The sequence below is a fragment of the Cheilinus undulatus genome, linkage group 10 (genome assembly GCF_018320785.1).
Source record: "Cheilinus undulatus linkage group 10, ASM1832078v1, whole genome shotgun sequence".
Classification (NCBI taxonomy): Eukaryota; Metazoa; Chordata; class Actinopteri; order Labriformes; family Labridae; genus Cheilinus; species Cheilinus undulatus.
The window spans coordinates 37,945,618-37,963,892 of record NC_054874.1 but is presented as its reverse complement, the minus strand read 5'-3'; the positions used below and the strand labels follow the sequence as shown (position 1 = coordinate 37,963,892).

Genomic DNA, 18,275 nt, shown 5'->3' with positions numbered 1-18,275 from the left:
CTAAATGGATAGCTAGAGCAGTGGATCTCAGCCAATAAACCTCCCAACAAAAGCTGACATGAAACACTTGAAAAATTGGATATGCTGCGAAAAAATTGACCAACATTTGAATTGCTTTCAAATTAGCCTAAATGGTAGATTTAACCTTTTTTTATAATCAACAGGCCTTTGACTTTCAGCTAGACAGTGCATTCAGAAAGTATTCAGTGTCAGTTTACAAAGCACAGGCTGCAGATTTGGTTGGCTAGAACTCATGCAACGTCGTAGCCAATCAGGTAGTGTTGCGGGTGGGACAATAGATGAATGTGAGTGAATGAGAACTGAGACAGCGAGGAAGAAACACGCACAGGAGCCAAAGTAGTAGAAGAGTATTAATAATATTGGTGATCGGTGGAATAAAATGCCGATGCTGATTATTGGGCATATGCCAAATATGGACCCTTAGTTCAGACTCCAGACTAGGAACCAGTGTAGGAAATAAAGCTTGTTGGTTACTAAGCTATCTGATATCAACAGCTCCTTGACATTTTTATCGATAAGTAAAAGTTCTCAAATATAAAAATTGGTGATGATATCAAAGTATCTCATGATGAATTTAATTTCTTTGGATCATCTGATATAAAACAAAATTTTTCCTTATCTTCTTGATTCCCTTATTGCCTTTCAGAAATAGAAGTAGCTAATAGGCAAAACTTAGATTACAAATGTATAAACATGATGATACCCACTACACATTAGCAAGTGTTTTTGCATGTTGACATTTCCCTTAATCATAGACCCAGTGCACATGTCCAGTCCTGTCTGTCTTGAGTCACACCCTCACTTGTATGGAATTTAGGGGACTTTTCATTCAAACAGGCCCCCCATCAGTTCATTTCACTTAACACTGTACCACTGTCTCTTTAAATGCAGGATTGACCTGATGAGGTGGAAATGTTTGAAAAAGTGGCACCACCCACCTGGTCCTCATCACAACAAATCTCAGCACGTTTTGAGCAGTGAAGTTCTCTTGTGCAGCTCTCAATGAATGGGCATGAACTTTCAATAGTGACAGGTTGTGTGCAATTTATGATGGTCGCTTCTGCACTTGCAGCAATGCCAGTGCATGTCTCAGCATTCTTTACTGGCATGTTGGTTGAACCAGTATACAGGATGCAGCCAACTCTTTCTTTCCTTACATATTTGATTAGGACATAATGAGGAAGGAAAGCTTTTCAAAAGTGGCACAGCCTATTTGTTCGGTATCCAGGTATGCTTTACACAACTATGCGGCTGCTTGCAAACACAAATTTTCAGCCTGGATGCCCAATCTTAAGTGTGTACACAGAACTGAAAACAAAGCTGTTGTGGCTCAGACTTGCTACTAAAGAGTGTGACAAGTATGTGACTCTTTTGAAGCAGTAGATATGTGTGTTTTTTCTCACCAAGTCCTATAAGTCCAAGTGTCTCTCCTCTGATCCGTGCAGCCCCTGATGCCACCTCTCGGATCTGCTCCACGCTCTGAACCCTCGTGCCCTCTCGGAGAGCCTAACAAATAATTTTGCAAACATCATACAAGAGAATGTCAGTTTTGTTTAAGTCAAGCCAAGTATATTTTGTAATATCTGCACTTAATGTCTAAAGTCTCTTTCTACATTGATTATTTTTTATGAAATAAAATCCGTATACTGTACCTTATACATCATACATCAACTTCTAAATACAGCAACTATCTAAAGAAAATGAAATGTTTAATTTTGACTGACTTATCAAAAGAAAATATTAGTTATTGTCCAAAGACAATTGTGACAGCTACATAAACTACTCACAGACTGAGTTAATTCAAATACATATATTTCACTCCTTTTCATGAGCTACACAATGTTACAAACCTGGTGCAGCCAGGTGGTGCGTCTGTACAAGGTGAGGATGTGACACAGTGTGGAGTCTGCCGTCTCTTCCACTGAGGCTGCTGGCATATTACACACAGCTATGCCTGTTGGACCAGAGAGCAGATAAGGATTGATAATAGCTTTTGGGGGCATTTTAGGGGCAAAATGCATTTTGTTAAAAAAATTATTTTTTTTAGAGAAGTGCAGACTGAATTCATTAGTAAGCAGTTTTCTCTACAAACACTGCTGGAAACTTTTAAATGACAGAGCCTCTTGTTGAATAGAGATAGGGACATTTAGTTAAGGCCTGGCTGTTACAGGATGGAGTCGTGTTTTAATGAGAAGCTTTAGCGGCTGCAAGTTTTAAATGCTAAATATGGGACTTACTGCAAATATGACAATACCTAACAAAGGCAGAAATAGAGGGTTTTTGCCACCCCAGGGTGAAATTATTACTTGAATAGCACTCTGTTTACTTATTTGAACAATAATTAAGTCTTTATCATAAACAAATACCCTCTGGCTGAAATTTTGTTGTTGTAGTTAATATTGTCCAATAATATCAACTGGGTTCTAAGATTTCTTCTTACTGAAAGCTAAAAAGCTAAAAGGATGTATCTGAGAACTGGCAGCAAAGGTCAATATAAAGGTTCTTGGATAAGTCAAACTCTGTACATGTTAAATCATTGCAGAACTACCTTCAATTTTTAGTTGAATAATAGGCAGTCTATCCAATTACCATGTTTTTGGTGGTTGAGCCATGATTTCTGTCATGTTTTAAGCAAATATGTCAAACATTTGCTTGATCCAGCTTCACAAACTAAAGGTTATGTTGGTTTATTTGCAATTATGGTGGTAAACAAAAAGCTGGGTATTGTAAAATTGGTTTGATAAAAATCACAAATTAGAGATGGGACTTTGGATCAGGGAAATAATTAGGCATAAACAAATAGCTTTTATATGAGCTTTTTTGTACCTTTAATTGGACACTCTAGAGCATTAAATCATAAACTCTTCTAAAATAATTACCCTAAGCCCTAACCAGAATGGCTGTCTATGTGTCCATACAGTTAATGCATGTGTTTAAATGTTTTCTTACCCAATTCCCCGGCAGATTTGATGTCAATGTTATCATAACCACTGCCGATGCGGACAATAATGCGTAGAGCTTTAAACTTTTCCAGATCTTCTCTCATCAGGGTGATGGTGTGATACATCAGAGCTCCTACAGCTTCATTTAACACCTGAAAACACAGACACAGTTCTTCAGACATTATTGCAATAAATCATAACTAATCTGTAAAGCCATAAATATAACACTTAAAGGCCCAGGGATTTTAAAAAAATTCATATTCATGAAAATGGGCCTGTTTGTTGATAATAGATAAAGTGTTACAAATTTAAAGGTCAGGCTATCATCATTGTGGTGTAGGTGTAAACACAAGTAAACTAGACTTATGCAGAAAATCAGTTTCAGTGCCAGAGACTACAATAAGCTCATGGCGTTGGTGTTCCATAAGCTTTTCTTTTTTTTTTTTTTAAGAACAGAGTTTTTATTATTTTCATAACCTTTTTCAAATTACATGGACTGATAACTTTGCCCAAACATTTCTATGGAAACTAAGCCTTTATCACCACAGGGATCACAATAAGGTGTCTCTGCATGTTACAAAATTGCCTCATATCAGCAGGAGTCTTACGGGATTGTTGTTGGCTCCTGATGAGGATGGCAGTTTATTGTCTCTAGTGAAAATGAAATATTCTAAATCAAAAGCAGATAACTCATCTATTGTGGAGAATTTTAATATGTGTCAGTATGAAACCATTTCAGTCACCCTTTAATTGGTTTTCAGTTAATTTTCCTTATGTTGCCAACCCTCATCTTCATGTGTGGAAGAGAGGATGAAAATGACATGTGGTTCAATTACAATAAAGAAGCCCTTTTAATTACACAATGTGGTGGCTGCTTACTAGACAGACAGAAAGAGAGAGAGAGAGAGAGATAGTGAACGAGGGAGAGCCATCTGTTTCTCCAACACTGTGGCCTACTGAGCGCGCTCTCAGAGAGAGTGTGCCTGGCAGACACCCAGAACCAGACGTAACCCTGCCAGACATACAAACCCATTTACACTCCATAGTGTGACTGTAGCAAGATATTAACCTGACCCACATTTAAAGTGTGCTCTCAGCACTCTTCTGTAATTTTCTTTACTTCTTTTTCTGTTTCATGCACATCTCCTTTTCTTTTTTGGATCCTTCATTTCTTTTTTGTCCCCAGTTATTGCAGCATATGTTTAATCCTTAGTAGTGAGCCAATAGCGTTAGTCAAACTTCATATGTAATACTGTGTTAGGGCAACATTAGTAGACAAGAAAAAAGTGAATAGCAGGCTGTAGTTTTCACACAATATGACAAGATTGATTCAACCACTACTACTGTTGTTTCCACACATTTTAAACAGCCTAAATTATTGCTCTTTTTCTCATAGATTTGACTTTAAGGAGGAAAATGAAAACTGTTTTTCAAACTTAAGAAATATAACACAGTCTAATAATTGATAACACATGCAGCATTAATGGCCAGTTAATTCCAAATTAAAGATTATCTTTCATCCACTTAGAAGGTTTAATAAACATAAAGTTAAATCTATGGCAACATACAAATACGATTATTTCTGTATTTTTTAGAGCTGAGTTTGATTTGGTGACTTTCTTACTTAAGTAATTGGATCCCAAAAATGTAAGTTTATTTAAATTTTACATTTAATACCTTATATGCCATTGTATAGTTTAGTGTGATTGGACAGTTGGGAAAGAGATGAATTGGGAATTTAATGCATGCAATGGAAAGGAGCCACAGGAGGAGGTAAAAGGGAGAGAGAAAACAATTGAAGGGAAACCTTCTTCATTCAATTTTTTGCTTGTTGTTTTATTGAAACATGATCAACCATTACAAAGTTACGTTCAGTCAACATGATCAGCCATCTGAGTTTAACTTCTTATACGTCAGTTTATCCATCTAAACTTGCTGTCTTAAGCTCTCACACCCCAACTTTAACATAGATGATCTGCATGTCTGTGCCATTTGCTGACCATATATACAGGTGCATCTAAAAAAATGAATATAACTAATAATGTTGATTTTATTACACCATTAAATCAAATCAAAACGTGAACCTTCCATATATTCTAGGTTCATCACACACAAACAAATATTTCAAGACTAGTTTTTGTGTTAATCTTGATGATTGCAGCTTACAGCTTAAAAATACAAATCCACTTTCTGAGAAAATTGTTGTAGTACTGTTGTTTTGTCTCAGTCTTGAATTTTGAAGTTGGTTCTTTTCTTTTTTTGCTTTGAGGATCATTTCTGCTTATGAAACAAGCAGTTATGTCATGTGTTGTTTCTTTCAAAATGCTGTTGTTCTCATTAGAATGTAAAACAAGTCAATTTTTTGCTCCAGAGAATCTCTATCATCAAGGCTATTTCTTACAGTACAAGGCAGAGCTTTGCTAAACCACTTTTATTTTAAACATGAAGATGAAAATACTCTCAGATCAGGTTTTAAATTGACATAATATGTGCATTTACATGATCTTTAAGTGTGTTACCTTCTCATGGATCTCCTGTGTAGACTGGGCATCACAGAAGGCCACAGTTGCTACGTCTTTCAGGATGGGCATCTCCACAGTGCAGTCACGCCCATCCAGCAGCGCCACCAGGGGGCGCGGATGCATAGGCCCATTCATAATGGGTGGTCTGATGCCTAAACACAAGAAAAGGATAGAATGAAAAACACAGCACACAAATAAGACCCATTTAAAAAAGCCAATAAAAACCTGCCTGCCTGAAAAAAGCTCAGTTTGTCTCTTGCATGAATGTGGACATCCAGACGGGCACAAACTGGGTCATATCTTCAAATTTCTGTCTTTGTCAGTCATGAATCTATAACTAACGATATTTTGTTGTTCCTGAGGCTTCATCCCATAACATTTCTGTTCCACACTGGTACAGTTGCTATGACAACTTTGACAGTAAGTATAGAGGAAAAACAGAACAATTTCACAGCTGTCTATCTGCAACAGAGAAAATTTCCTGTTGTGGGTGTTGTTTTTCAGCAGTTTTTCTCCTTATTACTTGTGACAAAAATACATTGTTTATGTTGAATAGTTACTTCCTTTTTGATCAAATGTGGTGGCTCTTTCACACAGGCTTTATTGAGAGAGACTGGTGAGGAATGTTTAAAACCAGGCTGGTGGAAAATAGATTGTAAAACAATAAAAAAAGAAGCCTTTGGAGGTTCTTGCTGCTTGCTTACATCACGACACCGCTGTGCCCGAAAGTATTGCCCCTGGTTGTTAATTGGTCTTGTCACTTTCTAACTGGGCCCAGACAGTTCAGACGGGAGCTTTGCAAGATGGACCATACAAATACATAGTATAGAGCCTTTATTCTATTTGCTAGGTTATTTTGGTTAAAATTAAACATAAGCTACAAGTAAGCAAGAAAACTACATGTGGGGATTTTAAAACCATCGAAATGCCACAAAAGCTGGTATTATTAGACAGGTAAGTATAAGGGAAATATGTGTCAGAGGACAGGACTGAAGTATTTCTGTATCTGAGTACACATGAAGCTCTCATTTAACCTTTTTTCAGGATTTCTTGAGTGCTGCCTGGCTCTACAGAAGGATAAGTGGAATATAACAAGACAGAAAAAGCCAGGCGACCTCACTAGTGATTCTCTGTTCAGGTAAAGCAGAGCAGTGATCATTTGGAGCTGCACTCATTAGTTATACATGAGTCGGCTCTTCCATTGCAATCAACCATATCCGTTGGTTTGTTTCTCCTTTTTGGTAACTAAAGGGTTAATCTTTGACAGACATACTGACCGAGTTCAGAGTAATCTGAGAGATGTAGATGGATAGATTCAGTGTTTGTAATTGGGTCTGTGTGACATGGAGAGTTTTGCCAGCCATTTGAAGCCCAGTAGATACAGTCAGTGCAGACTGAATCCAGTTTCTGCTGATGCTGACAGTACCCATCACTCACCCCTGACTCTTTTCTATTGCACATGTGCTGACTGACACCTCATCTCTCATGAGCAACAACGTTAGCCTTTTCACTTCAAATATGTTTCAGAAAAAAATGCCTTGTTTAAATTCATGTATTCATCCAGCGTTCTCTAAGTTTGAGACTGTCAAAGTAGTCAGTGTAGAAGTAGCCAAATTATCAGCAATTTACAACCTCAGTGTTACAGTAAATTTTAATTCCAAAGATCTCTAACAGTCAGAGTTTGTATAAAGAAGCTTGGCAGCTTCAAATATGCAAAGTAACAGGGAAATATTGGCAGAAAAATTAACTGGCGTTCTTCCTTCAACAGCTATCATTAATTAGCCCATGAGAAAAATAATGAAAGGAATTTAATTATTGCCAGAATCATAGTTTTACATAGGGTTTCTGTTATTAATCACTTTTTAATGTGCTGTCTAATTGTGTTTAAAAGAAGCATTTTAATAAACAATGAACTAATATGCCATGAATTATTTTGTTATAAGCTAGCAACAGTTTTTGTTGCTGTTTTGCATGTATTAAAACAGTTTTGTTTAAATGCATGCATGCATTTAAACTTGGTTGGAAATCTAGACATAATGTCCATGCTTTCACACCAATACAATGCAGTCAGATGAAGCTTAAGCTAATTCTCAGCTAGCAATTAAGTGGTAAAAATAAACAGCTTTTTAAATTTATTCTGGATTCAGGAGAAGCATGTTGCAAACAGGTATTATTAGAATGGCATACACAGCGTGTACACATAAAAACAGAGTTAAAGTGAGTATGCTCTCTTAAAGCATTAGCTTTTAATGTATTTTACATCATTATTCCGATATAGAACAATGTACTCATTGCACATTGCAATGAGTTTCATTCTCCTTACACCCTGCAGTCTTACTTAATGTTTTCCAAATAGGGCTGAAAAATTTGGGGAAATAATCTAATTGCGATTTTTTTACCCAATACTGCGATTGCGATTTAATACACGATTATTTCTTAAGTTCCTTATCTCGTGTATTTTCCAACAAAAACATACAATAATTCATTCTAAACTATAACCAACACAATATTAGATTAAATGAGGGCTGAAAAATTTAGAAAAAATATCTATTTTTGATGATTTTCACTTCTTTCGCAAATTGGATATGAATTGTTGTATTGAAGGAAATGATCATTTTATATAATTCTCATATTTAACAAGAAAAACATACAAAAATGAAGAGAATAGGACTTTTTGTGTACTATTCTGAAAATATGCCACTTGAAAGATTGCATGATATGTAATGCTTAATGTCTCTGCTGCAAAAAACAATTCAAAATGCTATTTTGACACAGATTTCAGGTAAAACAAATATTGCATTCTCTGCGATTTGAAAATTGCAACAGGCGATATTGCGATTTAATCTAATTTGCGATTAATTGCCCAGCCCTATTTCCAAACACTCATAAAGACATTTTCTGCTTTATTAATCATAAACCACTTCTGCAAATGCAACATGCTTAATGTTTGGATCGCTAGCAAAGTTCATAATCTGGGAGACATTTTTCAGTGATTTATCTTGTCTTGTATGACAGTGAGAATTGGTACTTAACAGCTGAGCACTACAAGTATTTTTTTTCTACTACATTTTGATTTTGGAGACCTGACATTTGGCATCCAAGCCTTAAACTGCAGCATTTTCACTGGTTATAAAAATCATCATTGCATGGAAATATGCTGGCATGATGTCACATCGACACTTGGTTGATTTGTATTTGGCAGTTATTCCTTTGATCTGCTTTGCCTGAAGTGTCTGAGTGACGGGGGTGAGGACAGTGTTGAACTGGGCATTTCCCAGGAGTGAATAAGTGTGACCCCATAAACATAAAAATGCAAAAACCTCACTGGACAATTACAGTTGAAAGGTTGTACTCTTCCCGTGCAAAGCACTACAATAAAAAGTTAATTCCCTTCTTAGAAGATTAAACTCAGGCTTGCAGATGTGGATATTTATTTTAAATGGACTTAGGGTTGAGCGAGCTCATGTGCATGCATGAGGAAATAATGTATACAGAGCTTGCATGCATCTCTGGATCATTCTTCAATGTGGCTGTAAGAGCATTTAGAAAATAAAAATGCTATTTCAGAAATTGAAAGAAGTTTTTTTTTTAATGTTGATGAGAATACTTTCATAACAGTTCAGCAGAACTTGAAAGAAATAAACAACGATGAGCTGTATTGAAACCAGCATGCAAATAATTATTTCTCATGTGTAAAGCAGCAGTAGAGAAGATCATGGGAGAGTGAACCCCAGAGCCATGTAACCGTAGTCGGGAAGTACTCTGTACATTAACCATTTAGAATAGAGAACATTAAACAACAAATGCATTGTTTTCTGTACTCTACCCAGTCCACACATATTGTAAAATCTGGTGTGCAAGATACACTTAAAATACCTATTTTTTATCTGCAAAGTGGGCTGTGTTCTATACATCGGTGTCACCAATTTTCCAATATGAAACACTGAGACATGCAGCATCATTGCCACAAGAGCAGCTGCCACCATCACACATTGCACATGACCTGACCCTATTGAAAATTTGCCATCATTTGGGCCTGAGCAACGACCTGCGGTCAGAGAGGACTGTATTGTATCTGTAGGTGTTTTTTCTGCCAGAAGAATAGCTAATTTGGGGGCTTTAACATGTTTAAAAACTCACCAAACTTTACAGTAAATTGTTGCCCAGAATTTGCTGGCCAGCCAAGCACAGTAACACCATGGTCATTGAGCCAACTTTTGGTAGCTTTGGCAGTGTGGGCAGGTGGCAAGTCCTGCTGGAAAATGAAATCACCATCTCTATAAAGATTGTCAGCAGAGGGAAGCATCAAGTGCTCTAAAATTTCCTGGTAGATGGCTGCGTTGACTGGACTTCAGAAAACACAGTGGACCAACACCAGCAGATGCCATGGCAGCCCAAATTATCACAGACTTTGGAAACTTCACACTGGACTTCAAGCAATGTGGATTCTATGCCTCTCCACTCTTCCTCCAGACTCTGGGACCTTGATTTCCAAATGACATGCAAAATGTACTTTCATCTGAAAAGAGGACTTTGGACCACTGAGCAACAGTCCAGTTGCGGTTCAGGAGTGGCTTGACATGAGGAATGCGACAATGCGCATAGTGGCTCTTGATGCGCTGACTCCAGTCTCAGTCCACTCCTTGTAAAGCTCCCCCAAATTCTTGAATGGATTTTGCCTGACAATCCTCTCAAGGCTGCGGTTATCCCTTATGCTGGTGCACCTTTTCCTACCACACTTTTTCCTTCCACTCAGCTTTCTATGAATATGCTTGGATACAGCACTCTGTGAAAAACCAGCTTCTTTAGCAATGACCTTTTTTGGCTTACCCTCCTTGTGGAGGGTGTCAATGACTGTCTTCTGGACATCTGTCAAGTCTGTGGTCTTCCTCATGATTGTGTAGCCTACTGAGCCAGACTGAGAGACCATTTAAAGGCTCAGGAAACCTTTGCAGGTGTTTGGAGTTAATTAGCTAATGAGAGTGTGACACCTTGACTTTCCAATATTGAACTTTTTCACAATATTCAAATTTTTTGAGACACTGAATTTTAGGGGTTTCATTATCTGTAAGCCATGATCATCAACATTTCAAGAAATAAAGGCTTGAAATATTTCACTCTATGTGTAATGAGTCTATATAATATATAGGTTTCACTTTCTGAAATGAGTGACAAAAAATATTGAACTTTTGCATGATTTTCTAGTTTTTTGAGATGTACCTGCATACTACATACACCTGGTCTCTATTTACTCTTATTGTACAAAAACCAAAAGCTGGTGATGAAATGCATTGCTCATACTCTTGCTGTAGAGAAGCTCACAATTAAGCGTAATCCATCACTCAGCTTCTGTATTCTCTTCTTCTCTACGTTGTCAGGTTACAGCATGAAAGCTGATCTGATGAAGCAGAGCAGTAAGACCAATAAGGTGAAACTGAAATCCTGCTCACAGTGCTTTATGTGAGCTGGTAAAACATTAGCTTTCCATAATAGGATTTGCCTGAAGGCCATTGCACTTTCACATCAATACAAAATCAATGGTGCATAGCTGAGAAATTGGAATTGAACAAGTGCAAAAAGTACTTTCAGGCTTCAACACAGCCTTCATTGTACCTCAGATGTAATCACAAGTAGCATGATTGCCTGTAGTTGCTGCTTCTTGCCAACAGATTCATCTTTCTTTAAGATTTAATTTGAGCAGAAAACCCCTGGGAACAAACTGATTCAGAGATGATATTCTTTTGCACAAAGTAACAAAATCTGGTCAGTGTAATGTGTTGTGTAGCAGAATGGTGTTTTTGGAAAGTAGCAGAGATTCCAGACATTTCTCCGGCTCACACTCGGTCATAGAGTGAAGGAGGAAATAGCTTTCATTCCAGCACTGAGCGTGACCTTGGGAAGACCGGCCCTTCTGACTGCTGAGTAGTACGGTATGATACAACAGTCGTTCATTCTCTGTCTGCCTCTCCTACATACGCAGACAACATCAGTACAACCACTTTAAATAGAAATCGACTCCCTCTCTATGGGAAATCCTCACTCAAACAAACTCAAGTAACTGCTATCTTTTGTAACTATTTTATTTAATGCATTTCTTGCTTTGTAGTCATATTAATCCCTCATTAAATACATCATTATATCAAATTATTGCTTAGACTTTTCCTTCAATCTTCTCAGTCCCTGTATAATAAAACTGGATTTATCTCTTTTATATCTACTCTCCTGTTCTCATTATCTCTATTACTCCAGTATTCTGTCTTCTGTCCCTCTCCCTCCCTCTCTCTCTATCTCTGCCCCCCTGGATGCCTCGGGTGGGGTGACTGCTGGGAGCTTCACAACGCAAATAGGCCTCTTGACAGCCAACGGGGGCCTCAGCTTCAGTTCTCCCCTAACCATCCATCCAGCATTTATCTGCAGCGACACTTCAGTTCAGATTTACTTCTGTGTTTGGTAAACACTCTGAGGCAATGCAGTCGTGCTAGTTTGCTGCCAAGATGAGATCAAAAATGGATTAAAGAAAAAATCAGTTCCACTAAAATTAACAACAATCTGCATGGTAGTAACTCCATTTTTGCAATACCTGCCTAAAGAACCAAGACAGCAAATTACACCTCTTGGTATGAAAACTGGATCCGTTAGGACTACCAAAATGACACTAAAGCCGTTTGACTGGCATGTAGTGGTTGAAAAAGCGTCTGAATCATGAGAGCCAGAGGGAGAGCCCTGCAGCCAGCCTGCATCCAGCTGTCAGTGACCAGTTAACAAGAACAGCTGGATTTTTGCCCCAAAGGGATGAAACATTGTTTTCAGACTGTCTGTCAATCGACACAATGTAAAACATCAGCAATTTTCAAGGCTTTTTTTAAACATGCAGGTCACAGGGAGATCTGCTAACAAGGAAGTATTTGACAAACTGAGCTGTGAGTCCTTGGTTATGATTGACACTCAAGAACCTCAATGGCACTGTATCGCACCCTACAGTTTCAGAACAAGAGGTTTAACTTCCTGTGTATCAGTGGACATTTTACAAAGACATGCAATTGTAATGATGACTCTAATAAAGGTGCGACTTAACACTCATCCACTGAGACACTGATTAGGATGTGTTACTGTTACAGTTGTAAGAGTAAAGGGAGAACAACAGTGCCTCTACATCTTGTGCTCCACCTTTCTACTAAACACAACTTTCCTTACTTCTTGTGCAAGGTTTGGATGATCTAATCCTACTAAATGCCTGAAAAAAATCCTTTCATTAATGAGTTGTACCTTTTTAGGTTACAGTTGAGCTGAAATAGAAATGAGAACATTTCTCCTGCAATTTTATTGATAAGTAAGTGACAGTAATTGAATCCTCTACTATAGTGCTGAAGTTTACATATTCCCGATATTACGTTAGTGTGTCACATAGTGTTTACTAACCAACAAAGTTCATTGCTTACTCCTCACACACGAGAAGAAGCAAGGAAAGCAGTCGCTGTCTGATGACCTGCAGAGGACTGAGAAGTCTTAACTACAGGACGTTGTATTGTCATTTGTTAACATTACACTAAACATCAAACTTTTACCACAATGCTGCTGATTGGGAATGACACGTTTAGATTCAACTTTAGAATATTTCATTTGCAAATTTTTTGGCTAACGTATTTACCCTGTGATGGCATGTAGTGCTGGCTGGTGCTTGACACCATAGCGGCAACTTTATTTCATCTAGTTTTGCAGACAGAGGCTCCTTCATCTTGATTCACTCATTAATTGTTGCTGAGCCCATGATGTCTCAGCTTTCACTTGTTTCTTCTGATACAAGCATTTGCTGCTTCCTTCCTCTGTCATAGTAAAGCTAATGTAGCATAGCCTAAGAAGCTATGCTACTAACCAGCCAGGCTGCTGAAGGCAGCACCATAAGCATCACACTGTTTTGTTTCTATAAAGCTTGCACCAACAATGACATTCTGCCTCCTTGTTGCATGTGAAAAAAAGCACTGGGTGTTTGGGAGACGCTACGATTAACTCACTGTTGCTTTTTACACCACAGTTAACTTTGACGCCGTACTCTCATTTAATCCCTGTTGTCAAGCAAGCACATTATAACTGTCTGTCAAGAAGCTAAAGTCCTCCCTCAGCTCCAGATCTTTGCTTACTCATAGACTGACCAAACGTTTGTTTAAGACATATCCAACATACTACTGACAAGCATCAAAATTCCAAAGTCACAATTAACTGTTGTATGTCCATGTATGCAGTCTATAACTTAGACTCAAGAAGTTTCCTTTGGTTTTCTTTTTGTTTTTCTTCTCTGTTTTTGTAGCCTAGGTAGCTACATAATCAGACAGACCATTTATTAGTATTGCTCACTTTTGATCTGAGTTAAAGGTAGACAAAATAAGATTGTTTTCTCCCTGCTCCTTTTCTGACATGAAATACGATAAAATTGTAAGTTGTAAAAATAATGAATGTTACAATTGGCATAAAAACTAAGAACAGAAACCAAATTAGATCTTTTTTTTTGTGAGTAATTTTGGATGATGGACTACTGGTGCAACAAAACAAGATATCTGAAGACATCACTTTGGATTTCAAGATTGTGTTTTGGGCAATTTAAAAAAAATATGGATCAAAACAGTAATTAATTTTTTTAGTAATGTTTTAATGATACAAAAGAGATACAGATACAAATTAAGACATCAAATCACTCAACATTTATTTGCAATAATTTGGCCAATAATCAATTTTGTAAGATTTTCGTACAAAATTGTGAAGAATGGTAGGTGAAGCTCCTGACTCAAGAGCCTTTGCTTCATTCTTCTGTTAAGTATCTTGGGAACGATATTGAAAACAAATATCCTGAACTCCGCTGGTCAAAAGAAGATGGACATCCATGAACATCACACCCTGACAGACAGCGTGCCATCCCATAAACTGTACATGTGTTGCAAAGCCACCCTTCTCTTTTCAGTCTGCACCAAAATTCAAAAATAGTTCTAGAAACATTTTAGCCATTGCCAAATTATCCCACACAGCTATCTTCAAAATGTCTTCATGCTTTTCACTCCAGAAATACGCTTAGAGATCCTGAATTAAAACTATTTTGGTCTCCTTCTGACTGAACTATGAATGCAAACTGCTGCAAGATGACACATTTCAGCTCCAGTGTTTGTATTTCGCATTTTTCAGGAGAGAGGACAGAAGAGTGCCGTTGTCTGCACCTGTGATCAGTCAGCCGCCTGCGACCATTGTGCAGAGAGCGGGTGATTTATGATGCTGCTGGCTTTGGTGGCATGCAACATCATGGCGTGATTAAAAAGCCCCTATATCCTTGTCTTTCAGCCCCTCACACCTGATCTCGTCGTCTCTTCATCACTCGTTGCCTCATTTTCAGATCTCCATCTCTCATTTCTCTAGGCTCTCTTTATCTCATCCACTATTTGCTTTTTTTCAGCCTGTCCCCGAAAATCTCCCCAACATTAAGAAAAGCAGTGTTTTTATGTTTTACTTTAAATTGCCTAAATATGCAGGTACACAGTGTTCAGACAGCTGATGTTTCTGCAGGCTTTTATTCCTTCCTGTTGTTTTCTGTCTCCCTCTTCTGACACCTCAAACCTCAGGAAGAAAAGAGGAGAAGACAGACATATCTAACACCACCAGTCCTCCATCTCTCTCTTTCTCACACACATACTGCCCCACCCAGATTAACACAAACACAGGTGCATGCTCAGCACACCTATCCATGCAGGTTGACATGACCAGTATGTAGTGATATATGGCACAAACATGTGCTTACACATAAAAATGATAGTTTACAAGGACTCTCAGTCTCCCTCTTTCACACAAAAACACACTGGTACGTTTACACACACATATGGATTTACAAGGTCTTGATTCACACGACAGTATTAGCATACCTGTTCAGGTTTGTCAGCTTTTTGTTCCAGTAGCTTAGATGCACAGGAAAACAGACAGCAACGTTCAACCACAAACCAAGCACAGTCAAACTTTGACTATGCAATTTTATAGCCCAATTGTATAGTTACCAACCTCCTAAACTCAACAGCAGTTTATATTTTTCCTGTTTGTTTAAAAAGATGGTGAAAACAAGATTTGGTTTGTTACTGGGATGCACATCAAGTTGCAACTTGTTTTTGTGATATGAAAATTCTCATTCCAAAACAAATTGTGTCATTCTGAATTTATCTACAACCTGATGATCATACCATATGCCTCTGTCAGGTATACAGTTGTCTAATAGTGAAAGAACAGGGTATGCTTTCTCTGGTAGTGTGATTTGTAGAAATGTTGTTTGCAAGCAGGTTCGGAATTTAACTTTTTGTCTCCCTGCCACTGTGGCTGCCAAGTGGATAGAAAAATCTATATGGTACAAACATTTTTTACCAGCCAGTCTATTTGAACAAGGAGCCTTATTTGATAAGGTATTCTATAATAATCAAGGCTTAAAGTATTCACATTATATCCTATTTAATGAGAGAGTTGGTGCATAAATAATTCAAACAGTCGCTCATATGAAACCTTGTTCTTTGACAAGTTCGTAGGTGTGTAAGAAAATATCGATACACTGATATATCGAGATATTTCGTGGTGCAATACTGTATCCATATTTTAAAATACAGTATCAATATTTTTTAATTAATAATTTACTTTCTTGGTGCCGTAGTTTGTGGTGTTAATTTCACCCCCTGACTGCTTGTTGGCGGTAGGCACCGCCAGCCGGCAGCAAGCAGTTGACTGCTCCCTTTTCTTCTCTGCTTAGACAAGATCATATGAGACTTCCGGTCTGAGCAAGCCGGTTGCTCGCTTCTGCTGCATTCATAGCGGATATGTGGACTTATTTCGGCTTCCAAAACATTAAAGACAATACAAACTTAAAAAGGAGTCAAGTCGTTTGTCAGATATGCCACGGCAGAGTGAAGTACTCAGACAACACGACGGACCTGAGAACATAGCGATAGCTGAACAGCTAACAGCTAACATGAAAGAAGTCTGCTGAAGCTACCGCTGGTTTTTACTCATGCAACCATAAATACAGTCAATACTGGACGGGGGGGATGTGCAGCGGCACACTGACACAAACACTTAAAGGAATCATGGTGTTCATGTGATTCTTTAAAGCTGTCAGTACAACATTCTATCTATCTATCTATCTATCTATCTATAAAACCATAATTGTTTTATCTATGCATGTATGAATGACAGGGTTGGAAATGAACTTTTTTTGCCTTCCTGCCACATCAGGAGTAACTTTAGGACTGTATCATCAATATTTAGTGTGAAGTTTACCTATGCTGTCAAAAAGGCCTTCCCACATGCAAATGAGTCTGACATCTGATAGATTTAACAAATAAATAACCAAAAAAAAATTTTAATATTTATTGTAACATATAACATATTTATAATAAGTAAAATGATGTATCTTGGTAAATGTTCTTTATGATGATTGATTGTCCTCCACTGACTTATCCACTCATTTTCTCTCTCTTCACTATTATTATCCACACACATGCATGTCTCCGTCTCCTCCTGTTGTCTCTATGCCTGTGTGATCTTTTGTCAATACTTCTACGTTTATAAAGGTTGAAGAGGTTCTGTCGTAATCTGCATGTGGACGAGGTTCATTTAAGAGCGTAAATAACGATCATAAATATTTCCAATAGCGTCAGGCACTATGATAAACATTCACACAAGGAATAAAAGGGCAAAAGGGGATGTTCACCAGTTTATTGGTCCCTGATGAATGAATGAATCCTAAAATGATAAAATGATCGTCTGGTGACCCGCAGATCAGTCTGTATAGAAACTGAGCCCTCTCCGATATTCACAGCTCACCTGCCCCCACACACCTGTGAGGGACCGTGCGTATTCCTGCCTGCTGTGGTGAGAAGATCAAGAGGGAGCTGGTGCAGACATGAGCCCAACTGTCGCTGATTTTAACCACGTTTCCCATCAGTTTGTCAGTTTGCAGCGTTTTATATGGGGGATTGAAGGATTTTCCTGCATTACAAGAGTCAGACTTGAATAAATTGTGCGCAATTGCTGCAGTCTCGCATACACAACTTTAGAGGATAAAATCAGTTGCATTGGAGAATGATACTGAGTAATACTCATGATACTGAGTCAAAGCATCCTAGCAAACGTTAGACCCCAGCTCTGACATGGAGAGAAGGGGGCGGGGCTCTCTGATCAGTGAGCATGTGTGTTTGTTCAGCTCTGGTCATGGAGTCAGAGGGAATGAGCAGAAAACCAGGACTCAGAAATTAAATATATTCGTATAGTTAGTTTATTAAAGGGACCAGGTATAGACCTGCTCTATAGGAAAGGTATCCTTACATGACTTCTGTTGTGATCTGGCGCTATATAGATAATACGATTAAATAAAATTGACTCAACGTTCAAGGGGGGCAGGGGGTGCCGTTGTGTGTGTGTGGGGGGGGCTAATGGAATGGTAGAGGAAGCACTGAGCTCTGACACAGAAGTAGGCATCAGAGTTTTTTAGTCAGTGAGCATGTAGGTCTGCTCGACTTTGCTCAGTTGGAACAAGCAGAATAAAGAGGTTAATTTATGCCATTTACAGTAACATAATGACTCTGTAAGGGTCTACATTTATGCTATTTACCTGGCCCAGCAGTAAGTAAATTGAGTAAATTTGATGGACTTTGCTCAAAAGTACTTGCATTTGACTGGTGGTGGGTGCTTATTTCCCACCCTGTTCATAAGGAATAAAAATAAAGCCTAGTGACCTTGACCCTATGACCTATGATGTCCAAAATCTAAGCAAAGTATC

General features: G+C 38.1%; 2 protein-coding genes across 2 annotated transcripts in view; one reads left to right on the top strand and one right to left on the bottom strand.

Moving 5' to 3' along the window:
* The window catches only part of maea (macrophage erythroblast attacher, E3 ubiquitin ligase), a 130,664-nt gene that overhangs the window by 66,104 nt on the left and 46,285 nt on the right, over positions 1-18,275 (top strand). The gene's annotated exons all lie outside the window — the stretch shown is intronic.
* The window catches only part of LOC121516598 (C-terminal binding protein 1), a 32,450-nt gene that overhangs the window by 7,737 nt on the left and 6,438 nt on the right, over positions 1-18,275 (bottom strand). Inside the window, exons 2-5 of the mRNA XM_041797960.1 lie at positions 5,483-5,637; positions 2,971-3,115; positions 1,872-1,975; positions 1,425-1,527 (exon numbers count right to left, since the gene is read on the bottom strand). Of these exons, the coding sequence (XP_041653894.1) occupies positions 1,425-1,527; positions 1,872-1,975; positions 2,971-3,115; positions 5,483-5,637 (507 nt within the window). The remainder of the gene's footprint in view (positions 1-1,424; positions 1,528-1,871; positions 1,976-2,970; positions 3,116-5,482; positions 5,638-18,275) is intronic.